This window comes from Leopardus geoffroyi, chromosome C3, assembly GCF_018350155.1.
Source record: "Leopardus geoffroyi isolate Oge1 chromosome C3, O.geoffroyi_Oge1_pat1.0, whole genome shotgun sequence".
Classification (NCBI taxonomy): Eukaryota; Metazoa; Chordata; class Mammalia; order Carnivora; family Felidae; genus Leopardus; species Leopardus geoffroyi.
In genome coordinates, this window is record NC_059338.1 from 109714916 (window position 1) to 109741124 (window position 26209).

The following is a 26209-nucleotide window of genomic DNA, read 5'->3' on the forward strand; positions in this document are numbered from 1 at the left end:
GGGGGTCCCAAGGCTGTGTAAGAGTCTGAGAAAAGAGTCCTCAGAGCCCCCGCTCCTGGGAAGCTGGAGATGAGTCTGGTCCTAAGCTCATTCTCCACACATACTCATACTTTGGAACACTAGTTATTTCCAAATAGGTTTTTTCCTTTTGCTTTCCCATCAAAAAAGCGTGACAGTTGGAGGGGACAGGGACAGATGGATAAGGGCAAGGTAACACCAGACACTGTTTACCAGGTCAGGAGGCACGTCTCCAGTTTCCAAGGACTAGAGAGGAGGCTGGGTGGCCCCCTGAGCCCCTGCCCCTCCGGAGGAAGAAAGGACAAGCAGCCAGCTGCAGAAGCAGGAAACTGGGGAGAGGGCAAGCGGACCTGCTATGGAAAGCTGAGGCAGGAGCCCTGGGCGCAGGTAACTGAGCGCAGGCTGGCAAGGAAGGGAGAGAGAAGCCTTGTGGAGAGGAGGGTCAGAAAGCAAGAGAGGGCAGAGGACCCCTGAAGCAGAAGGCAGCTCAAGGATGTGGGCAGGTATCCCCCTTACAGAAGGAGGGGACCAAATCTCAGCCCTCCCCGTGCACTGGGCCTCTTCGAAGAGAAAATCTCCACCACTAGCACAACCGTGGGGTAATAATGCTTGGTATTTGGCCCCATCCAAGGAGACATTATGGAATTTTTTAGCCCTCCCGTCCCCACGTCTACTCCAACTCATGAATTCTAGCTTAGGGAACGCCAGGGCAGTCCAATGTGTTGGAGAAAAGCTTTGCCCATCTACTTGTACTCATTCTGCTGTCTGAGTTCAAACGTCCCTTCCCCAGAGGATTCTCCCTGGGCACCCTGGTCTAGGTTGGGTCCTGCCCTGAATTCTTCCTCTATGATATTGTTACAACCGCAGTTACTTACGTATCTGCATCAATATATCCTCACTATCTGTCTCCTTGGCCAGAGTGTAACCCCAGGAGAATGCCATGTCTATCCTGGCCTTTGCTGAACACCCCTTGCCAACACAGTACCTGGGACAAGGTAGCACAGAAACAACACGGGGAGATGAAAAAAGGAATCCTCATGATTCCCCCTGGAAGAGCCCCAGAGGAGCAGGACTTACTGCACAACTTGTTCTGGAACACCGAGGTCAGCGACTCCATCTGGCTGAAGTTGGCCACCAGGAAGACGTGGTCCTCATGGGGCTCACTACCGATGGCCTTCAGTGTGTTGAGGTCCACCTGGCCCACACCAATGGCAAAGATCAGGATGCCCGTGTCCCGTGCCTTTGCAGCCACCTCGGCCACGGAGTCCTGCGGCCTCCCGTCGGTCACGATCATTATGACCCGTAGCACATTCTCCCTCAGAGGCCGGGCCCCCTCTGCTTCTGAGAATGCGATATTCAGGGCATACTGGATGGCCAGCCCCGTCATGGTGCCCGTGGACAGGTGCCTCATCCTCTTGACCGCACGCTCCACTTCAGACTTCCTCTTGAAGGTCTTGAGGGAGAACTCGTTCTTGACGGTGCTGCCATACTGCAGCAAGCCCACTCGGGTGACGTCAGGGCCAATGTCCAAGAATTGCAAGATGTCCACGATGAACTCCTTGACTTTTGCATAGTCGTGGGTGTTGACGCTGCGGGAGCTGTCGATGATGAAGACCAGGTCTGCCCGCTTATTCTCACAGGAGCTCTCTGGGGAAAGAGGAGAGGTCAGATCCATTAGAAGAGTGCTAAGGCCCAGGGCAGCCTGGCTGTTGTTGGAAATCCTAGGGCTGGGGGTCACCTTCCAGACCTCCAATCTCCACGGGCTTTTCTTCCCTGCCCGGGGAAGCTGTAAGGGTAAAAAAATGTGCATGACTGTGTGATCATGAGTATTGGCTACAAAGATACTATTTATTTTTGCAAGATAAACGGACACTTCAGTTTCTAGAAAGCCATCAATACAGGTTTTAGGTGGGCACACACCTGAGCGGGGCCAAAATGATTTTATTATTTACTGCATGCCACATAAGCCTGGCTGGATACTGCAGGGAATATGCAATAAGCCTAGGATGGGACCACCGTCAAGGAGCTTACGATCCACCTCGGGAACTTAACTAACGGAACAAATGAAAGAATAATGACGCGGTGCCGACACTAGATGTTCAGAGAACGGGGACGTTAGGGGACTGGGGTCAAGGAGATAGGACGTGAACCGGGCTCACGCGGCGTTCGCATCCAGAGAAGGAACACATGGAGGCAGACACGTGAACAGAAGCTTACGATGGCACGAGGGTGGTGGAAATGGAGTGAGCGGTGAAGGGCTGCTAGGAGGTGCAGAGAGGAACGGAGTTGGAGGGTAACCCCGAGCCAGCTACGAAAGGCCTGGGAAATGTGCACCTGATGCCACCGGTGATGAGCACAGTATATTAGCATCACACCGCGTAACTCAGCTCACCTGTAGGGAGGTTACATAATAACAAGCCAGTGAGGGTGGCAGTGGTTTGCAAGGTGGTTGATGCCGACCATTGCCGCACTGGTTGAGAGGGGGCCTCCACCTCAACGAGGGGAGCAGGTGCTGAAGCCGGAGAAGGGACTGACCGAGAGACAAAGGACACAGTTAACGGGAAAAAGGCAAATGTTAAGTCTCTCCCTCACCCCCACCATACTTGTTCCAGAATCCCCCAAACAAGGAGGCTAGAAGAGGTTTGAGTCTGTGGGTGAAACTCATCACATCCTGGGAAGAGGCTGATAGGGGATGAGATGAGAGGCCTCCTCCCTCAGAGGGTGGAGGAATTTCTCCGATGTTCTGAGCTACTGCCTCCAGCCAAAGGGGGGTGCCTCCTCCCCTTCCCGGACTCTGTAGCTAAATCCAGATTTGACAGGGATTAGAAAAGGGATCCCAAATGCTTGCCCTAAATCCCAATCACCACAGCTGCAAGAAAGAGAGAGGAAGCCAAATATGAAACAGTGAACCAGTCATCGAGATGAAAAGTGGGAAAGGCCCATGAGGTCATCCTGTCCAGGCCGGCTTGCCAGGCTGTGACTCGCCCCGAGCGCCTGCACACACACCTCGTCCACCGCGTGGCCTCACAAGTCTTCCGATCTGGGGGCGAGGAAGCACCCCCAAACCACAGCCTCCTGGAAGACCAACCTTGTGCTGCACCCACACATAAAGCCGGGGCTGTGTGAATTCAAAATGTGTTTCTCAAACCAGAGGCCCCAGAAACTGCCTTCAAGGACTCTGGGAGAAAGATCAATATAAAACCTGACGTTTGGAGGATGTTTTAAAATCTATTTTCCAGAGTGCATTCTTCTCTATGGTCTCATTTGATTTTCAGAACAAGCTCTTAAGGGGAAAGACTAGTGTCATATCCATTTGGATACACAAGAAAATGGAGGCACTGAAAGTTTGAAAATCCCTTTTAATACAGAAAAAAAAAACCTATAAGGAGACAATACCGACACCCACAGCATTAGGTGGTAGCTAGAATTCAAGGAACTGACGCTGGTGAAGAGCGTAGCCTTGGGTCCTGCGTGTGGGAACCCCCTTATCTGCCCACACCGCCCCCCATTTGTCTCCTGCCGGGCCCAGGCTGGGGAGAAGGCCGCTGTTCCTGCACACAGGCACCTGCCCTATGAGGCAAGGGGCTGAAATCTTGAACCCCAGGGGCTGTGTCGACCCCGAGAAGCAGCTGGAAGGGGTGCCTCTTGTAATTTTCACAAAGGTGTCGATGGTCTAGCATACAGCCCTGGGTCGGAGCCGTGGACGACAGACCCGCAGGTCCCAGGACACAAGACAAGGGCCAGGACCCAGGCTGGCCCCTCTCCAGGAGCCACCCACACCCCACCCTTGATGTCTGAACTCACTGCAGGGAGAATGTGACCCAGTGACCTCCGCCTGCTGAGGAGAACTGCAACCAGGCTCAGACCCTGCCATGCAGGAAGATATTAAGGAAAGCCTTCTTGGGAGGGAGAGAGGAGACAGCAGACTGGCTTCCTGAGAACTCTTCCTCGGGAGATTTTTGGAAGCAGGAGGTCCTCTGGGGTTGGGATCTTTGCTGTGGGTCTTAGTCATGGTGTCAACATCCCATCAAGCATCACAGTCAATTTAAAGGGAAGCCTGGAAGTTCCATGGGGAATTATGTGCTAAACTGGATTAGCTCCCGTCAAAACAAATGTGTAGTTTCCACAACGCCTGGGCATTTACAAAAACACCACAAAGGTTCGAAATATTGTGGGAGGTGCCAAGGGAGCTGTGGCTGTGAGCTGAAAGCCAGTCCTGGCAGCCCGAGTGACCGAGTGCTCCTCAGGAGAACTCCTCAGGTCCCTTAGGGGCTGAGGACCACAGTCTTTCAGCTTGTCCCTGAGAAGGCCAGTCTGGTGGTTCTCAAACTTGAGGTGCCTCCCAATTGCCTCAAGGATTGTTCAAAACTAAGATCGGTGGGCCACACCTCCAGAATTTCTGATTCTGTAGATCTAGAGTGACACCTGAAAATCTGCATTTCTAGATAGTTCCCAGGCAAAATTGATGCTGCTGGCCCAGGGACCACACTTTGAGAACCCCTAGTTTAGGTACTAGAGGAATCTCTGGAGAAACGAAGTTCTGGCAAGTCTGGACCTCACCATCTCACTGTGAATTCCCCCAAGTGGGAAACAGTCGCATTCATCTGCCTAACCACACAGGTGGGAACCGAGTAAGTCTTCGGTCAACATTTGCAGAGTTAAATGGAATTCTGGGTGGTGGAGCAAGGTTTCAGGTGAAAGGGATTGAGCCATAGCAGTCGGTTCAAGGAGGTGGATGAAAACCACAAAGTCGGGAGAGCGAGTGTAGATTCTGCTAATAGAGACATAGATTCTAGACCCAAATCTTGCCATTTTGTGAGGAAGCATAGCCACTTTGGAACTTTGGTTCGTAGACTCATAGACTAATAAACTCTTAGAGCTGGAGGGATCGAAATAAAGTCCAAGTCACTCACTTTACAGAAGGGGAAACTGAGGCTTAGAAATGTGATTCCACCTCTGTGAGGCCTTATGGCTCGTTAGGGTCAGACCTGGAACTATACTAATGGCTGTTCCTCTACCTCATGGTGGACACCTTGGAAATTCTCAATACAGCTGGCATTACATTATGAGCTTTGTAGATGCTGGGGACATTCTGAAATATTTGCTGTGAAGAACCCCACAGCTTTTCCACGTGGGGACTGCTAAGAGGTGTTTCTAGACTCTCCTCTGTGTGTTCCCTTCACATACAGGTTCTGATAAATGGCATCCCTGTGTCCCTAGCCTGGGAGGAGAGCATGCAATCTTCCTTCTGGCCCCTCATGACAGACTTTCAACGGCACTGGATGAGGGTCTTTGGGCACATCATAAAATGTCATCCCTTGAACCACAAAGTGACAGTCTGGACCTTGTCACCAGCACTTCAGGACAGTCAGCTTGTCTTCAAAGCCCCCAAAGTTGGGGAAACAAGTGCCTCTTACCCTTGAACCTGAGCCAGGACAATTTTAAGCAACATTTCTACCCCAGCGGGATTACAGTTGCAACCTTGGAAGGATTTCCTCTCCTCAGGGTTGCAGACCCCTGACTAATCAGCCTCCCTTGCTCTGGCTAAATTCAATCACGGCCATGTAATTGTACAGTAAATATTTGGTCCCATCTGCCTGGCAAGATCAAAGCATGTTTGAGGAAGGAAAATATGTATCTATAATAAGGGTAAAATAATTTCATCCGGAGACTGAAAAGGAGCTCTGAAATGCTTAGTGATACAACAGACAGTCCTATGACCTGCCACCTTCTGTCCTTGTGGTCTCGCGCCTCTCCTTACCCTCTCTGACCCTCACTCTCTTCTTCTGTGAAATGGTGACAATAATACCTGCCAGGGATGTTGTGAAACTCAGAAGAATATAGTAATAATTTATAGCTACTGTTTATTGAGCACTTAATGAGTACTGGGCCTTGTTCTGAATACTTTCCAGTTGTTGGCTTCTTTGTTCTTCATGAACACCTTAGGGAGTAGGTGCTGTTACTATCCCATTTTACAGGTGATGACAATGAGCCTAGAATGGCCAGATAACTAGCTCAGGGCCTCATATTTAGGAAGGAGGGGAGCCAGGATCTGAACCCATTTTGTCTGCCTCTGTACCCCACGCTCTTAACCGCCAAGCAATACTCAGGAAGGATTTTATTCTTTTAGACCTGTCACCCTCAGCATACTCAAGATACACCAGGACTGCACTGGCCCTTCCTTCCCTGGAATCACAGCCTGGAAGCTATGGCTCAAACTTGTCTGCCTCCTGCCAAGGGCTTCTCTCTGCTACATGCCTATTTGTCTTTTTAAAAATTGAATAAAATGATAAAACAGATGCTTGCCTCCCTGAATAGCAGTAGCCCAGTAAATCCAGCTGCTGGTCATTTCCATTCTCATTCATCTGACAAGTGCTTGTTGAGAGATCAGTAGGAGCAAGGCCCGGGGAAACTGCAGGATGGATGTGGGTGATGGAGGGCCGAGGGAAACTGCATCCCATAAGCGTTTGGTTTATGTGAATTGTGGTATATGGGCTGGTCAAAGAAAGACAGCTGGAGAGACAGACAGACCATGTGGGGTGCCTGGGTGTCTCAGTTAGTTGAGTGTCCGACTTCGGCTCAGGTCATGATCTCACGGTTAGTGAGTTCAAGCCCCGCATCGGGCTCCACACTGACGATGCGGAGCCTGCTTGGGATTCTCTGTCTCTCAAATATTAATTAAAAAAAAAAAAAAAAAAGACTACCATGTAACACAGTACCACAACCCTACCCAGTGTCATGCTCAATGAGTACATGTCCACAGATGCCTGAGACATGGCCCCTGAGGCCACCTCGTGTGGCTCTGTCACCTTGTGCCTCCTCCAGACTGTGACTAGTTCTTGGGAACTTACAGGTGATTTCATGGATATTTCAGAGGCAGTTTAGACTATTTTTTATCCTATGCCCCCAAAGTGACTTAACCTGCAACTCCCCTGTATTTAGGGCACTTGATTGGGACACGTGCTCCTTGGCTAGGGCTGCAAAGACCACGGTCAAGTCCCTCCGTCTCCAATTCCCTTATGAGTCAGTCGCCAGCTGCTGTATAACCCCTGCCAGACATCTGACAGTAAATGTTGATGAGCTACGGCCCTCTGTGAATCCATTATGCTCTACTCACAACCTCCTAAAGAATCCCTGGGGAACATCCTGAAAACTTGATTATATTCTATTAGGGAAACACCCTGGGCTTCTTGATGGCATCTAAAACATACTTTGGACTCATTAGCAAATCATTCCCCACTTGGTAAGATTTTCCAAACATTTTTCCAAATGCTGGGGCACTCACGGGTCTCTCAACACCACCACACATGATGCCGGCACCAACTGCGAGTAAGCCAAACTACGGAGTCAGGACCAGAAGGGACTTCTGAGTGCTGGAATGATGAGTCAAAACTAACAAGATTAAATCTAATTGGTATAAATGGTAAGCCCTGCACGTAGGGCTCAAAAACCCAAGGGTATAAACCATAGGGAAAGAACATCTGCCTGTCAGCCAGTCACGTGATAAAATCTCAAGCCAGGTTGGCAAATCCCAAGCTTTGCACGCCATCCCCCCGGCTTCCCGACCTGGCACCTGTGAGACCCCTAATCAATCACAGGCTCAGAATCAAAGCTCTGCCACAGGACAGCTCCCGGCTTGGCACCCAGAGTTCCCTCCACCTGGTGTCTGGAGGGGGCTTGGGGAATGAAACCGATTTGCCAACCAGACCCTTTGCAATTGGGCCCTTAGATCCCACCCAACCATAATGCCCCAACCTTCTTCTTCTTCTTTTTTTTTAATGTTTATTTATTTCTGAGAGAGAGAGGGAGACAGAGTGCAAGTGGGGGAGGGGCAGAGAAAGAGGAAGACACAGAATCCAAAGCAGGCTCCAGGCTCTGAGCTGTCAGCATAGAGCCCAACGCAGGGCTTGAACTCACGAACTGCAAGATCATGACCTGAGCTGAAGTCGGACGCCTAACCAACTGAGCCACCCAGGCGCCACCCCCCACTCCCCACCACCCCAACCTTCTCATCGATGGCTTTCCTGGCCTGAGAGAATAGAGAGACTCTCCCGCAAATGGAACTTACTCTTCTCTTTACAGCAGAACTTCCCTATAAACGAATATTTTGGTGAGTTTCATTGATCAGAATCACAATAGCTAAACCCGGCAGCTGTAAATTCTCAGGATACTCTTTCATCAAAGCAATTTCTTCCAAAGCCACCACCTAAGGGTCACTGACAGCATGATCAATCATGTTCATGGGAGAAGTGCCTGGATGGTTCAGTCGGTTGAGTGTCTGATTCTTGATTTCAGTTCAGGTCATGATCTCACAGTCCGTGGGGTCAAGCCCCACATCAGGCTCCACACTGACAGCACGGAGCCTGCTTGGGATTCTTTCTCTCCCTCTCTCTCTCTCTGTCCCTCCCCTGCTCTCTCTCTCTCTCAAACTAAACAAATAAACTTTAAAAAATAATCATGTTCATGGGAGAATGAACTAATGAAGGCTTTGGCCCAGCCCTCCCTACCCTATACCTTATACCCTGACAATATTAGTCTGTAGTTTCCTACATCCTCTCTAGGCTGCCTCCTCAGCTTAAGACTCAACCCTGTGGGCACCTATTTCTGAAAACCTTTCTTTGATGCTCCCACCCCGCCACCTAAATTAGGCCTTCCTCTGAGTCCTCGGGTACCTCTCCCAATTACCTCTGCTTGGACGTGTTCCCACCAGCATCTCACGCATGGAGCTACCCAGCCACATGCGGTATCTTCTATGAATCCCTGGTATCCACATAGTTCCAGGTATGATGCTCCATCATCTTTTTGATGCACATGTATGACTGGGAGGGGTGGAAGGACAGGGAAGAGAGAAGGTGCAGATACTCCTCCAGGAACTGGGAGCACTGGGAGCACTCAGTGGAGATATAAGAAAGAACCCCCACAGCAGTAACCTCAATGTCTTGATGACATCAGAAACACCTGGGGTGTGGGGGCCTCTGGGTGGCTCAGTCAGTTAAGCATCTGACTCTAGACTTCGGCTCAGGTCATGATCTCATGGTTCAGGGGTTCTAGCCCTGCTTCAGGCTCTGCATTGACAAGGTGGAGCCTACTTGCTATTCTCTCTCTCTCTCTCTCTCTCTCTCTCTCTCTCTCTCTCCCCCCTCAAAATAAATAAACTTAAAAAAGAATAAACACCTGGGGTGTGTATTTAAAATGCCAAGCTTCAGGCAGCACCCTAGACCTAGTCAGTGAATTCACCCTGGGCAGTGAATCTGACTCTCTGGGGCTAGTGCCCGGGAATCTGCACTTGTAATCCTTTCTGTTGATTCTTGAGACAAATCTGAGAGCTCCATCCCAAGGGGTATGTGAGCCAGAAAGATCATGTACCACTGAGCCAAGAGTCCAGAGGAGAAGACAGTATCAAGGGAGCCCTTTCCAAGACCGAGAGAGACCTTGTTAGTATGGCAACCATACATCCTGGATTTTCCCATGTTCTCTTCTGATGTTGGATCATGTACGTGTCAGCTATGTCCTGGCTTTCAACTAGGTTCAGAAAATAAATAAGGCAGGCACCATTATTGCCCCCAGTGCTGACCCTTAGAGTCTGAATAACAAGTCCACTGGCATGGGGCAAAAGAGTGGTGGTGGGATAAGGATTTCAAACCCACGCCAGTCTGATGCTAAGACCTGCACTGTTAGCCCTTACTTCCCAGTACGTGAAGTGATGTAAAGAGTCTCCTATGAACAGGAAAATGTCCCAGAGAAGAGCCTTACCTAACTGCAACTCCTGGTTGCCAATTAACACATTTTTCCCTCGATGAAATCTGGGGAGGACTGGAAGCAGAGACTGGATGAGCCCCGGGAGTTAAAGCTCAACTCAAGACACACTCCCCCAGGGCACATGTCTTCTTCACTCTCTACCCTGGGCCAGTGCCTTGCGGTGGGGGGCACCACTGTGCCTTAGCCCCAGGGATTCACCTGATGCACGCATCCACGTCCAAAAGTGCCTTGTGCCTCACCAGGCAGTGCCGACACTAAGCACCATTCGCGACAACGTGCCATGATGTCATCCCACAAATACCAGACTCACTGGCCTGCAAACCCACAAAACAGCAAGACAGACCTCTGGGGTCACCACTGGGCTTTATTCATCTGTGTTTCACCAACCCCTGGCTCGGGGCTGGTAGACAGAGGGGAGAGAACTGAAGGCACTATGGGCAAAATACAGTGCTGGAGTTGTTGGTGTTGACGGGTAGAAGATGCAGTCCCTGGCCTCCGGGGGCTTACAGTCCAGGGGTTCGGTGAGACAAGCATATAGAAGCCTGTGGAATGACGCAGGGTAAGGTGCATCATTATCTGGTCATCCTAATCATGGCATAGGCTCAGCCAGAACAGCCCGTCCCTTGACCATAAAGAAGAGTCGCCAGAGACTGTAATTTTGAACAAGGAGGCACAAACAGCAAAAATATAGAGCAAATACGTGCTCTACCTCTTGGCCAACTACTGAAGAGAAGAGTAACAAGTACAGCCAGATGGAGTCGATTTCCACGGACTCCCCCCTGGGCTCCCATTCGTCCTGCTTTGAATGCCTGGTTGGGGAGGAAGGAAGATGGAAGAGGGCTGAGGGAAGGGATGTTGTGGCTGGCCAAGCCCCCATCCTGCCAGAGCCCCTCCAGTTTTTTTCTCTGCTCTGTGTGTTCTTCTTCTTCTTCTTTTTTAAACATGTATTTATTTTTGAGAGAGAGAGAGAGCAGGAGAGGGGCAGAGAGAGAGGGAGACACAGAATCCGAAGCAGGCTCCAGGCTCTGAGCTGTCGGCACAGAGCCCAACGTGGGGCTCGAACCCACGAACCACGAGATCATGACCTGAGCCAAAGTCAGAGGCTTAACCGACTGAGCCACCCAGGGGCCCCTTGTGTTCTTTATCACAGACCTGCTTGTTCCAATGAGCTGGGTAAAAAGTCGAGCCACCACATACCAAGTGCTTCTCTCAAGAACACAGGAGATACGGTCAGAACGTCAATCCTTATTCTATTAAGGTCTTTCCAACACCCACAAGCTGAACCAAAGGTCCCGGGCAGCAGCTGGAATTTCACTACGGCCACGTTTGCTCCGTGTCTACCTTCCCCGGCTATTACCAGGGAGAATGTCTGCAGAGCAGACGGAGACGAGTGCACTGGGAGGGATGGGTGACGGGTGCTATCTGGCTGTGGAGACGCACACTGGGAAGCTTTTGTGCAAAATACACTCTCCAATGTCACAATGAGATTTTGCTGCTGTTGTTCTTTTTTAAAGAAGGTTCTGGTGAATGAACTTGCATCTTTGGGTAGCAGTGAGGGATTCTGGATCGACACCAGCTCAAATTTCAGTCGTCCCTGCTGATTGTCATAAATTCCTTTAGGAACACAGCTCTCTCAGGCCCTCAGGGAGTGTGTACCAACGAGCCAGCAAAATGGAAAAGAAAAAAAAAAAAAGGAAAAGAAAGAAAGAAAAAACATGCCACATCACACCAATCTCCTCTAGTAGCTGTTACATGAGCTGAAAGAAAAGACATCATATGAGGTTCAACAACTGTGGTTTCCAGAACCCTGGACAATTTTCTTTGCGAAGGAGCCAAAGAGAAAGCTGCCCCGGTTTAGCCCTGGAGAAAACAGTTTCCAATGAACTGAATGAATTTCCTTGCAAGGTAAAGCAGTTTGTTAAAGTTTCACTAAAAAAAAAAAAAAAAAAAAAATGCCCCTCACATCTTCTCTCAGAGTTTGTCTTACAAACAGGCTTTCTCCCAATCGATAAAGAAAAATATAAAGAAGTCCTAAAATAATCAATGGTTTTTAAACTCACTGAGGTGACTGAATAGGTGCAGAGTGAGTTTGGTATTCTCTATCAAAATCCTTCTCGCTGTCTTTCTTCCTTTCCCAAATTGAGAAATGACTCATATCTTAACATCGTAACCTACACACACACACACATACACACCCTCAAAACCCGCCCATCCCCCCACGAGATAGCACAGAAAGTACTGGGAAACAGTTAGGTGATTTCTTCTCTCTGCAAAGTGAAAAACAGCGTAGGCGGCTTTAAAAAAGCAGTGGGCATTTAACCCACAGGAGCGTTTTAACTTAATAAATTGAGCAATTGCCTCATCTACTTTCTGGGAGTTTGGCAAATGGAACTTGGGAGCAGAGCAGAGAGGCCCGGGAATAGCCATGCAGGGTCAGGCCGAACAGATAACAGCCAGGAGGAAGGGGATAGAGGCCCTGACGCGGAGTCTTGCACCCCTTTCCCTGCAAGGGGAGGGCGCAGGCACACACAGAGGGAAGACAGAGCAGTTTCCACAGCCCTTTGCCGGCAAAGGCAAAAGGGGTCTTTGGAGACACTTCTCTCATCATTCTGGTTTGGCTGAGTTATAGAACCCCCCTCTTTGTGCTAGGCGTTGAGGATACAGTATGAGAACCAATCTCAGCCTGGGAGGAGCTGACAACCTTTTAAAGAAAGACAGATTCATAAGATTTATGAAAAACACAAGCAACTAGAGCCTGGAGGAGAGCACTGATCCCACGATGGCGGAAAGGGAGATGCTGGAGAAGCTGATGGGTACTACATTGTTTTGTAATATTATTCTATTAGTAGAGGACGAGCAGGTGTTGGTCAGGCAGAGTCGGGGTGGGCACTTTAGGCAAAGGGTCAGTGTGAGCAAAGGCCTGGAGGTCGGAACAGGGTAGGGGGCTCACGTGCATGGGTAACCACAGGGGGTGTGGTATGGCTGGGTCTTGAAGGGCACCATGGAGGATGACAGGGCCAGGTAGGGAGGGCTGCGTGCACCTCCTATTAAGAAGTTTGGACTTTACGGGGTGCCTGGCTGGCTCAGTCAGCACAGCATATGACTCTTGATCTCAGGGTCATGAGTTTAAGTCCCACATCGGGCATCGAGTTGCTTAAAAAAAAAAGAAGAAGAAGTTTGGACTTCGCTAAGGAGCCAACGGGGAACCACTGTGTGCCATCCTCCTTTAGGGGACATTCTAGGGGCTCCTGACTCAGCCCACACATCATTCTTCTCCATCCCTGGCCCAACCCAGAACCACTCTCTCCAAGCCCACCCTCCCACCCCTTGCTTTCCCTTCAAGACCCCAGCCTGGTGTCAGATGTAAATTAATATCTTCTATGTATAAATTAATGGAGAAGGCACCAGAGAGAATTTTAAGACAGTTCCCTCATCTTTAGGAGTTGAGTTTCTGCCCCGTTGGTATCTAACCCTGGAGCGAGTCTGCCTGAAGGACTTTCAGGGGTGGAGCAGACAGCTTAGGTCGGCAACCGGACCCTCCCAACGCCTCTCTCTTCCGTGTCCCACTCCTGTACCTCTGTTTCTCGCCCCAGTTAGTGCAGATGTCACCTGAAATCACCACTGATGGAATGTCAGTTGGCACTCAGCATGAAGTGCTACCTCTTTCAGGAATCTTCCAATAGTGCAGAAGCAAGAACGACAAGAGCCATACTTCCCAGACCCCGGGGCAGCTAGGGCTCTGGGTAACAGGTACCACCAATTAGATATCCTCACAAAGGAGGAAGCAAGGTGGAGTCTGTTTCTGCCGGCAAGAAAGGTGGTAGAAAGACAGGCTTGGTGTTCTAGTATCTGCTCACCAGCTTCTTGGATGCAGTTATGGTGACAGGAGCATTCTGATCCCAGCAATGAATTCTTGTGTGACGGACCCAATTCCCACTTCTCCAGTCTTTCCAACAATTATGTAAGTACCTCATTCCCAGTATGAAATCCCTTTATTTTTTTTAAGTTTACTTATTTATTTTGAGAGAGACAGAGACAGCGTGAGTAGGGGAGGAGCAGAGACAGAGAGAGAGATAGAGATAGAGAGAGAGAGAGAGAGAGAGAGAGAATCCCAAGCAGGCTTCGCACCATCAGCGCACAGCCCGATGTGGGGCTCGAACTCATGAAACCGTGACATCATGACCTGAGGCAAAACCTAGAGTCGGATTCTAAAACTACTGAGCCACCCAGGCGCCCCTGAAATCCGTCTCTCTTTACAATACCTAGAGAGCTTTGTTTCCCGCATTGGTCCTGGTGGTTCCCTCAACTCCTCAACATATCTGCATTTTGCCACCACACTCATCCGCAGTGGGTTCCTACTGAGAGCTCCAAACACACTGAAACAAACAAAAATACTACTGGGCATGTTCAGTCCTCTTCACAAAGCTCACCTGGAGGCCTAGTGCCTCCAAGCTTTGTGAAAGTGGGGCCAACTCTCCTCCCCTCCCTGAAACCTCTGCACGCCTCCCCCACCCTTCTCGCCACAGTGACTTCCCCAGGCACTTAGATCGTTCTCATTCTCCAACTCATTTGGAAACTGTCCTCTCTCCACTTTGATGCGATGCTTCATTTCCTCCATCCTTACTCATCTTGGCGTAGGTCTCCACTCCCTAAAATATACCGAGACCGTGGGTTACACAAAAGGACAACTACTGAGCCTGCTATTTGCTTCCTCGTCACTCATAGCGCTTGGGTGAGTGCTCGGCTCCAGCTGCTGTACTTGACTCCATTAAGCTTAACGCCCTATGTTGGGGTTGCCATGGAAGCCAGAAATAACATTTCAAGCATCCCTCACAGCCTTGGTGACTTTGGTTTCTAGGCTGTTCTACAAATAGTCTTTCTTGCAGCTGATCATTAAAATGAAGATCAGCTAATAAGACAGCATGTTTAATGAACTAAAGTGGTATTTGTTACCGACCTGATAATCACAAAGTACTTAGGATGTGCAAACTTTAAAACCGAAAGGGACCTTCAAGACAGGATTCACTGTCCCTATTTTACAAGCAGCGAATGTAGATCATGCGGTGTAATGGTAGGGCAGCCTCCTGACTCTCAGGCCACCCATGTGCCCCACCTAACACACATTCCCCATCCTGGGCAAGTTACTTGCTCTAACCTCAGTCTCCTCTTCTGTAAGATGGGGACAATGACTGTACCTACCTCATAGGGTTGTCATGAGGATTAAGTAAGTGAATGTGTGTAAAACATGTAGAATGGTGCCTGGCACAAAGTGAGAGTCAAAAAAAAATCACTTATTGTGGTTATTATGATTATTATTATCCCCACCTGGTATTATATTGAAGGCTATAGGGAGGCAACATGGCATAGCACAAAAAACAGCAGACTGGGAGTCCAGTGGTCCATGTTCTGATCCCTACTCTGCCACATTAGCTACATAACCTCCTTCTTTTGGGGAGGGGGGTGGGGCATGTCACTTTGATCGCTAGGGTTGGACTAAATGATGTCTCAGTTCCTTTCCAGTTCTAGTACACCACAGTGTGAAAGAAATTAAGTTAGGTAGGGCTGTTCCTTGACCTTTATAAATGGTTATATCTGTATCTACAATGATAGCTAATGTTTACTGAGCAATGGTTATATATCAACACAATGCTAAATGTTGTACATGTATTAACTCCTCACTTTTTGCAACAACCTGTTGTCCGCATTTAACAGGTGGGAAACTGAGACACAGAGAGTTTAGAGTAAGGTCACACTGGTAGTAAGTGGTCGAGCCAGGATTCAAATCCGGGAAACTGAGTCTAGAACTCATACTCTTCAGGATTAACCTACAAGAAACGACAAACTTCCACACACAACTAGACAAGGATGTGATCTGCATGACTTTATATGACATGAATGTTCCCTAGTTGTAACTGTAGGATACCCTGTCGGCTGTGTCCATAAATTCCCAGCAACTGGCACTGTTCAAGAAGGTTTTGGGAAACTTGCCACAGAATAAAATAATTCTTAGTTCTTCATTACACTCCAGAGATGATCACCTCCACCAACATCCCTCACCTGGATGATGGCATTAACTTCCCAACTGGCATTTGCCTTTGCCCTTCTACAGACTGTTCTCAATCCAGCAGCCAGAGTGATTCTTTAAACACGAGGGAAATCACTTCACTCCTTTGTTTAAAACCCTTCTATGGTTCCCATCTGTCTGAGAGAAAAGCCAAAGTCTAACCATGGCTCCCAAAAGCCCACATGTTACTTCTCTAAGCCACACTACACTGGCATTGCTATTTCTAAACACTTCAGGCGTGCTTTTACCTGCTGTTCCCTCGGCCTGAACATTCTGGATTCAGTGACTTGCCACCCCCCCACCACCTTTGGGGGCGTGTAGAAAGCGCCCCCTCTCAGTGAAGCCTTCCCTTTCATGATCTAAAATTCCCCACCCCCATCCCAGCCAGCACTCCTAACCCTCTTTCTGGCTTTATTTTTCTCCATAGCATTTATCAACTTCTCTCATAAATATTTTACTTATTTATTTTTGATTGTCTGTTTCTTCTATTAGAATACATGATCCATGAGATCAAGGATTCTTGCCTATTTTGTTCCCAGCAGTGTTCCCAATACCCCCATCACTAAGTGACTCAACAGCTATTTGTTAGATGAATGAAGGAACAGGCACATATCTGGGGTCCTGTGACACGAGAAAACAGCATCAGACCGTGACTTGAAGAAGGTTTCTTACAACTTTCTTCTCACCTCTCAAAGGTTATTCCTGGAAAAAAAGACTCGAAGCAGCATGCCTGGATATTTATATTTCTAAACTTCTACAGAAACAAGATTAAATCTACTCTTGCATGAGAGAACCTCTAAGAATCCAATAGATAACAAGGGCAAAAATAAGCATATATTACTTCCATAATAAAAAATGTTTTAAAAAGTGTTTAAAGGTTGGAGATGCACATTTACTCTAGCTCTTGAGGCAAAACTAGTACCAGAGAACGGAAGTTATAGGATCAATCTCGGCATGCTATAGGATACGGACAATATGTATGGATTTCAGCCAGCTGTGTTTCAAGATTCCTAGAAAAATTCATAAAGCATTTACTATACAAGTTTTAAATTGCATTAAACACATTTAAATTGCATTTAATACATTTCCATTTATCATACAAGCCTTAAATTTGCAAAAAAAAAAAAACAGTAATAAAATTTAAGGCTTTGACATTCTTTTTTAGTTTTTTTTTTAACATGCACCAACCATTTGGGTAATTTTTTTTCTTGTGCTCTCTCTCATCTGTCACCTTAATTATTACTTCCTTCCTTCCATTTTGTGTGCTTTCAAGAAAATGGCTTACCACAGTAGAGTGGACAACACTAGAGGTTGACGACTTAAAATTCATTCCTCTCCCTGACCCCTTCCTACTCCCTTGCCTAAGATTTCAAGCAGAAAAGAGGTGCCCATGAGCTCCATGAGGGCAGACCCCACCCCACCAGGAAGGATTCTTTACTGAACCAAGCCAGTCATGGTTATCTTACTCTCCAGACTAGGTCGTTGGAGTGGGCATTCAATCCAGTTTGAGCCAGTGAGAAGTAGGGGAAACTCTACTGAAATTTCCAGAAAAGGTTCTGGTCTCTGACAAAAGGAATGAACCGAGGAATGTAAAAGTCCTCTTTATTCTCTTCCTGACTTGACCATGACCATGGAAAAAAGTGATGTTTGGAGCTATGGCAATCGCCTTGTGACTACAAGGCAAAAAGCCCAAGGAAGGAAAGCCAATCTCCTGGGACAACACATCTAAAAGCTAGAAAGAACTCTGGCCTCAATGACAAAACAGAGCTGCTGCCACCAGCTGGGAATCACTGACCTCCAAACTTCTTGTGAGATATTTAAATCTCTTTTCATAAAACCACTGTTAGCTTAAGCCAGCTGCAATTTACCTACTACCCAGAGAATTCACTACTGATACCGAGCTTGCTACAGAATAGCTGCTCAATAAAAATGTATTCTATGTATGAAGGGATGGATCTGATGGTACAAATTTTGCCATTTGAAAAAATAAAATTTATTAGACTATTTTGCTAAGTATGCATATTTTCTAAAATACTCATGTAGTCAATTCAATAGAGATTCTTCTCTAAGACCAATATCTGATTTAAGGTTTAAAATGGTTAAAAATGCTATTTTATATGTCAGTAGATGCTCAAATAAATAAATACAAATTAGTAATACTAATAATATTAATAAATGTCATCTCTCATTCATACATTCATTCATTCATTCATTCATTCAGTACACGTTTAGTGGGAGGCTACTAGGCCAGATGCCTTAGACCCAGAGATGAAAAGACCTAATTCCTAGATTTAAAGATGTGACCGTAGAGTGGGATCTGTTAATTCCATTTTGCAATGCACAAAGTGTTTTTTAATAATAAATTTTAGGGGCGCCTGGGTGGCGCAGTCGGTTAAGCGTCCGACTTCAGCCAGGTCACGATCTCGCCATCCGTGAGTTCGAGCCCCGCGTCAGGCTCTGGGCTGATGGCTCAGAGCCTGGAGCCTGTTTCCGATTCTGTGTCTCCCTCTCTCTCTGCCCCTCCCCCGTTCATGCTCTGTCTCTCTCTGTCCCCAAAAAATAAATAAACGTTGAAAAAAAAATTAAAAAAAAATAATAATAAATTTTAAAATTGACAATAACAGCAACGAGCATTTACTGAATGTTTCCTCTGTGCCAGTCTCCATGCTAGCCATTTGTCTGCATGGTCATTCCCACTTCTCATCATCCCCATTTTACAAGTGAGACAACTGGAGGTTAGGGTGGTTTTGTTACTTATTCATGGTCACACAGTGGAAAGCCAGAATTCACATTTAATAAAAGTTAGCTACTGTTATTTTTAACACCAACTGACAAGAGTGGTGGCAGGTGTGGGAAGATTCAAGAACCACAGTTGACTGCAAGCTCATAAGAAAATGGCACAAGGAGATTATCAGGAAAAAGGAAGCCATCTTAGGCTGTCTCTGCAGAGCTAGAGGCTCCTGATCCAGGAGTGACAGTTCAGGACACCATTCTGTATTTAAAGGAAACATAGGCAGGGTTATTTTTCCCTCCTGAGCTTTAACCTGTAAACCAAACTAGCAGTTGAGCATCTCCAAGGGATGTCCCTTTGGATGCCCCATAGACACTCCAACTGAACATGGAATTTGATCTCACACAAGGTACTTAATGTTTGTTGAGTGAATAAAAATTTAGTTGCTGTGGTTGTGTGTGGTAGTTTTAGGTTACAGCGGTTCACATTCAGGGATTATGTCTGTCTCGCCTGTGTCTGGGGCTGGCCTCAGCTTCAGTGGCTGGTTGGTTTATGGCTTGGTTCCAGCCCTGACTCAGTCTGACCACTGGCTGGGGCAAATGTCTACATGAGAAGAGACCGTATGGCAGGAGGAGAAAAGAGCTCCCCTGAGCCCTGGGAGACTTGGTCTCAAGTCATAGGTGCTGCCGGTGAATCACTTCATCTCTGGGCTTTGGTTCCCTCATCCTAGTTCTTAACCTTTATTTGTACCAAGAACTTCCATGGCAGTCTGGTGAAGCCCATGATCCCTTCTCGGAATAAACTTGTTAAATGCCTAACATAAAATGCAACACCCACTAGGATGGCTACTCTTTAAAAAACGCAGTATACCAAGCATTGGTAAAATACAGAAAACTTGGAACCCTTGTGCATTGCTGGTGGGAATGTAAAATGGTGCAGCCACTGTGGAATACAGTTTGGCAGTTCTTCAAAAAGTTAAACAGAGAATTACCATATTTCTCAGCAATGTCATCCTTGGTATATATCCAAGAAAAATTGAAAGCAGAGGCTCAAATGGATACTCACATGCCAATGATCATAGCAGCATTACTCATAGTAACCAAAAGGTAGAAACAACCCACGTCCATCAACAGACGAATGGATAAACAAAATGGGTATCTATATCTATATCTATATCTATATCTATATATCTATATCTATATCTATATCTATATCTATATCTATATCTATATCTATATCTATATCTATAGATAGATATATATAATGGATATCTATCTATCTATATATATATATATATATATATATATATAATGGAATACTATTGAGCCATAAAAATGTTCGGATACATGCTACAACACGGATGAACTTAAAAACATTATACTTTGTGAAAAAAGTCAGACACAAAAGCATGAAAATTATATCACTCCACTTATATGAGGTATCTAGAATAAGCAAGTTCATAGAGACAGGAAGTAAAAAAGAAGTCACTTGGGAAAGGGAGTCACTTCTTAATGGGTACTTTCTGATTGGGATGATGAAAAGTTCTGGACAGTGATGCTGGTTGCATAACAATGGGAATATACTCACTGAATTGTACACTTCAAAATGGTTTAAGATGGTTAATCTTATATATATCTATTACCACAATAAACAAACGGATGAATAAATGCAACGGCTAAGAAAAGAGGTCAAGTATTTGAACTACAGTTATCAAGATATTTTAAAAGCTGGAGATATAGTAACAAATGTACTTTTTTTTTATCAGAAATATTTATTTATTTATATGGTGCACTTAATAGGGTACTATTGCTATTGACATTTCTTTTTCTTTTTTTTTCCAATATATGAAGTTTATTGTCAAATTGGTTTCCATACAACACCCAGTGCTCATCCCAAAAGGTGCCCTCCTCAATACCCATCACCCACCCTCCCCTCCCTCCCACCCCCCATCAACCCTCAGTTTGTTCTCAGTTTTTAACAGTCTCTTATGCTTTGGCTCTCTCCCACTCTAACCTCTTTTTTTTTTTTTTCCTTCCCCTCCCCCATGGGTTTCTGTTAAGTTTCTCAAGATCCACGTAAGAGTGAAACCATATGGTATCTGTCTTTCTCTGTATGGCTTATTTCACTTAGCATCACACTCTCCAGCTCCATCCACGTTGCTACAAAGGGCCATATTTCGTTCTTTCTCATTGCCACATAGTACTCCATTGTGTATATAAACCACAATTTCTTTATCTATTCATCAATTGATGGACATTTAGGCTCTTTCCATAATTTGGCTATTGTTGAGAGTGCTGCTATAAACATTGGGGTACAAGTGCCCCTATGCATCAGCACTCCTGTATCCCTTGGGTAAATTCCTAACAGTGCTATTGCTGGGTCATAGGGTAGGTCTATTTTTAATTTTTTCAGGAACCTCCACACAGTTTTCCAGAGTGGCTGCACCAATTTGCATTCCCACCAACAGTGCAAGAGGGTTCCCGTTTCTCCACATCCTCTCCAGCATCTATAGTCTCCTGATTTGTTCATTTTGGCCACTCTGACTGGCGTGAGGTGATAGCTGAGTGTGGTTTTGATTTGTATTTCCCTGATAAGGAGCGACGTTGAGCATCTTTTCATGTGCCTGTTGGCCATCCGGTTGTTTTCTTTAGAGAAGTGTCTATTCATGTTTTCTGCCCATTTCTTCACTGGGTTATTTGTTTTTCGGGTGTGGAGTTTGGTGAGCTCTTTATAGATTTTGGATACTAGCCCTTTGTCCGATATGTCATTTGCAAATATGTTTTCCCATTCCGTTGGTTGCCTTTTAGTTTTGTTGGTTGTTTCCTTTGCTGTGCAGAAGCTTTTTATCTTCATAAGGTCCCAGTAGTTCATTTTTGCTTTTAATTCCCTTGCCTTTGGGGATGTGTCGAGTAAGAAATTGCTACGGCTGAGGTCAGAGAGGTCTTTTCCTGCTTTCTCCTCTAGGGTTTGGATGGTTTCCTGTCTCACATTCAGGTCCTTTATCCATACAAATGTACTTTAAAACAATTAAATAACAAGGACAAAAGGTGGGCCCACTAACTCATATATCTCAAAGTAGCAATTCATATCAACCGTATTTTGAATTATCTCTGACAACTATAATGTGTCATGAAAATATCTGTGGTCTCTGTTGGTGATACAGTAATGCTACTATTCCTGTGGTTTGTGGTTTTACAATCATAATAGAAGGAAATGCTCAATTGCAGTTAAGAGGTTAGTGAGAAAGCATGTAATTTTTTTCCCCATCCAAAGTAGGGACCCATTGAAGTCTATCCAAAGGCTCTGTGGTGGTCCATGCCCCACCTGCCCACCCATTAAACACCTGTCAACTACATGATCTCTAAACTGTCTTCTAGGTAAACTGGCATGATCTACGAGTGACTTCAGCTTCATCTACATGTCATAAATAAGTTAATATCTCTGACCAGATTTGTCCTTATCTGTAGCTGGGAACTGTGGTAAAATCTACCTCTCAAGGGCTATGTGAGGGAAAGAGAGAGAAGGCAAGCAAAAGGTGCTTTCCAAAACTGTAAAGCTCTCTTATAAGTGCTAGGTGTTATCAGGGAAACCTAACAGTCAATAGAGACATCTTCCCCCCCGACCCCACCCCCTGCACACCATCCTCCAGTCTCAATATTCCTTCAGAATTTTGGTATGAGCTTTGTGAACTATGGGAACAAAACACTGAGCACTTTTGTTAAAGGGTACCATGCTCCATATTAAAAGATAGTGTTATGACCTATAATGTATGCCAATAGATTTGAAAATAGAGATGAATTAAGGAAAACACCAATTATCAAAATAGACTCAAGAAGAAATAGAAAACCCAAACAGACTAGTGACTGTTAAAGAAATTGAATTTGTTGTGAAATATATCCTCTCTACAGAAGGCACCACCCCGGATGGCTTACGAGTACGTTCTACTAGCTCTTGAGGACTTTTTCTCTCATGGATCCTATATGAATTCCCTCCCAAAGACCTATGCGACCCTAAAGCACGACAGGTAGACCCGCTTGACTCTGCAGTATCATCGGCATCCAAAACCACGCCATCCTGGCACACTATAGATACTCAATGCACACCTGTTTAACAAATGGAATAGGTGATAAAACTGAGGCAAATCATGAAACAAAAAATAACATATTAGAACTAAACGATTTGGGTACAGGAACATAACTAGGTAAAATCAATGGCTTTCCTATTCCTCTGCATTTTGGAGACAAATTCAAGTTTGACTGGACTAGGGGAGTGGAGGAGCCTGCTTCCTTCAGTAGATGGGACAATCACACAGGACAGCCACAGGGAGACAGGCATCTGAGCACATTATGGACAAATGGTACCTCTAGGAGAAGGGAACACTTCCCTGGCTACCCCAGCAATGAGTCCCAAACTTTTAAGGATTCTGCATCTTTCACTTGGCCTGACATAGCTTGTAATGTGGGGATTCTCAGGACATATTCATTCAGTCAATGGATCCCGTAGACTGGAACAAGTCCTGATGTCAGGCTGGGGAATTAAGAGCTAGAGATGGAAAGCAGCTTCTAGCAGCCTTTGCCAGGTCTGAGCCCTCTGGACGAGATTCCTCCAGTTTACGTTATGGTCCAACCTGACTTTAAAGGCCCCTGAGGCTCATTCTCCCCAGGTTTCTCAAGGCCAAATGCCCCACAGTGCACGTCACCCATCGTGCCTTTCTGAAGGCCCCTCCTGGCTCTGAACCCATGTCGTCAGATGCCTACATTCCTCTTGTTTCTCCCCCCAGACCCTTCCCCTGCATCAGCTCTTTGTACATCTGGCCATCAGCTTCCTCTTTGATGTTCTCACTCCTTGGCTGGCTGCAGCCTTATGATAACTTCTCCCTCCTCCTCCCTTCCCAGCCCCACCATCCTCCGAGCAGCCAAAATACACACGTTGCCCTCCTTTCATCTTCCCTTGTAAATCAGCCTATTCTGGATATATTGAAAGAAGGCTTTTCTGAGCTAGTGGTTCTAATTCTTGGCTTTTGAAAAATCTTATTCGGACTTGGCTTCCCATCCTGGCTATGCTGCATTCATTTCCCATCTGCAGCCCTAGGACGTTGGCTGTCCAACCCACCATGTTTGTCCAACCCGCTTTAAGGACTCAGAAATATCCACATCTCTGAAGTCTTTGAGTGTGCTTCTCCGGTGTAACTCAGTAACCGTTTTATCACAGGAACATGTCAGAGAAGACATGCTGTCCTCCACAAATGAAAGCGAAAAGCAAAGCAACTGGCTGTGAGGTGAACTGTGTCCCCCACAATTCACTAGTTGAAGTCTTAACCCTAGTACCTCAGAATGTCACTGTATTTGGAGATGGGATCTTTAAAGAGGTAATTAAAGTGAGGTCTTAGGCTGGGCTCTAATCTAATACGACTGGCATCCTTATAAGAAGAGGAAATTTGGGGGCACCTGGGTGGCTCAGTCAATTAAGCATCTGACTCTTGATTTTGGCTTATGATCTCGCAGTTTGCAGAATCGAACCCCAAGTCAGGCTTGGCGTGGAGCGTGGAGGCTACTTGGGATTCTCTCCCCCTCTGCCCTTCTTCCCTGCTCGAGTGTGCCTGTTCTCTCTCTCTCTAAAATAAAAAATGAAAATGAAAAGAAAAAAAGAAGAGGAAATGTAGGTGTAGACAGGTACAGAGGGAAGAGCAGGTGAGGACACCGGGAAATGGCAGCTAGCTGCAAGCCTAGGAAGGAAGCCTTAGAAAAAACCAACACCTTGCCAACCTTGATCTTGGACTTCTAGCCTCCAGAAAGGTGAGAAAATAAATGTCTGGCATTTAAGCCACCCAGTGTATGGGACTTTGTTATGGCAGACCTAACAAACTAATACACAACTCAAGTCTCCATAATATTTCCTCTCCAGAATATATGAAATGTTTATAGGTTGATCATTCAAGGCAACTTTTTGAAACAGCTCCTCTTGCTATTTTCAGTACCTAGTGGTCATTAAATATTTAAGTGTGAATTTTTTTAACTAAAGATGATTATTGTTTATAATCATTTCAAAAGAATATAAAACATTCTTTTAATATTTTCAGTGGGGACATGAAGATATATAAAGCATGTTATCAAATATGCAAATGACTCTAAATTGCTACGTTAAGAAGGAAAAAGATATGACTCAAAAATGAGGAACTGAAATGAAGAAGGTAAAATTTAGCACAAAAAAAAGTGAAGTATCCCACTTATGTTAAAAACACCTGCTATATGTCAACTACTAAGCCAAGTGTACTAAAGGTCTAGTCCTAATAACTGACTACAAGCCCTCCGTGAATTAACCAAAAAAGCGAACACAATTAACCTGTAATCATTCTTTTCATTCATTCAGTTACCATTGCCAGAAGTGAAACTCAGGGATTCAACAAATTATATGTTGCCAGTCACTAAAAATTTCTCAGCTTCTCCCTTGTTTAAACTATGTGCTTGGAAAGGCTCCTAAGGCAGATTGTTCTTGGAAAGCAAATATTTAGCTTTTTTTTTTTTTTTTTTTTAAATAGGGAAGAAAGTCCTTATCTTCCAGTTCATTTCCTAATTCCACAGGCAACTCCATAGAATCTTGGAATGTGAGGGTTTGCCGAGGAGAGGTTTATCTAAGCTTCTACACCCAAGGCTTCCAACATCCCTGAGGCCTGAGGAGGCAAGTTGTTTCCTTCCTGGAATAATCTGGTGGCTACAAAACTTCATATGAAAGAAAAATCTGTGTCCTTGAAAGCACAAGTGTTTGGTTCTGCATCTCCTCTTCAAGGTCTTAATAACAAGTCTGGACTCATCCATAACAGCCTTCAGAGAGCCCTTCTGCATCTTCTATTTGTTCAAGCTAAACTTTCTCAGGTCTTTCAAATGTTTTCCACATGCCCTAGCTTCAGAAACCTTCACCAGCCCTGTGGCTCCTCTCTAAAAATGCCTCTTTGCTCATTTGATAGTTCATTTACTCTTCTCTAGGTATCTACCGAGTGCCTGTTGTATTCCTGGCACGTTACTAATCACTGCCAATACAACATAGACAATGAAGCAGGCAATCGCTGTACAGGCTGTAAGTGCTGTGCTGAGACATATGGCATGCTGGGGGAATGCATTGTTGGGGTATTAAATGCCAACCTAAAAGACTGGGAATGCTTCCAGTGAGTCCTGAAAGATGAGTCCAATTCGGTTGGATAAAAGAGAAGGGGCAGGGTTGCAGAAAAGGGTTTGAGCAGAGGGAAAGGTAAATTGTATTCTCGTATTCTACCTCTGCTGCTCAATGGTTACATGACTTTGAGCAAGCCATTTAGCCTCTGTAAGCTTCAATGTCTTCATCTGTAAAATGGGAATAATAATACCATGCAGAATAAACTGGGAACTACCTAGTACAGTGCCTGACACATAGTAGATGACACCCCCCCCCCCGCCCAAAAAAAGATAGACCTCATTATCATTACTTTATTATCGTCAGTGAGGGAGACCTGGGACGTGATTGGCCAGAGGGGTAAGACTGTATGGCTTGCCTTTCCAAGAGGACAAGCCATCGAAGAGAAAAGAAGAGTGGCTATGTCAGTCACAGAGAGGGATGTCCCCCACCGTGATCCCCATGCACGCACACTGCAGCTGCCAAACACA

General features: G+C 46.0%; 1 protein-coding gene across 7 annotated transcripts in view; it reads right to left on the minus strand.

Annotated features, from left to right (window-relative positions):
• The window catches only part of MATN2 (matrilin 2), a 136366-nt gene that overhangs the window by 87464 nt on the left and 22693 nt on the right, over window positions 1–26209 (minus strand). For all 7 annotated transcript variants that reach the window (XM_045454117.1, XM_045454114.1, XM_045454111.1 and 4 more), the window contains exon 3: window positions 1096–1665. In XM_045454117.1, coding sequence (XP_045310073.1) covers window positions 1096–1665 — 570 coding nt within the window. The remainder of the gene's footprint in view (window positions 1–1095; window positions 1666–26209) is intronic.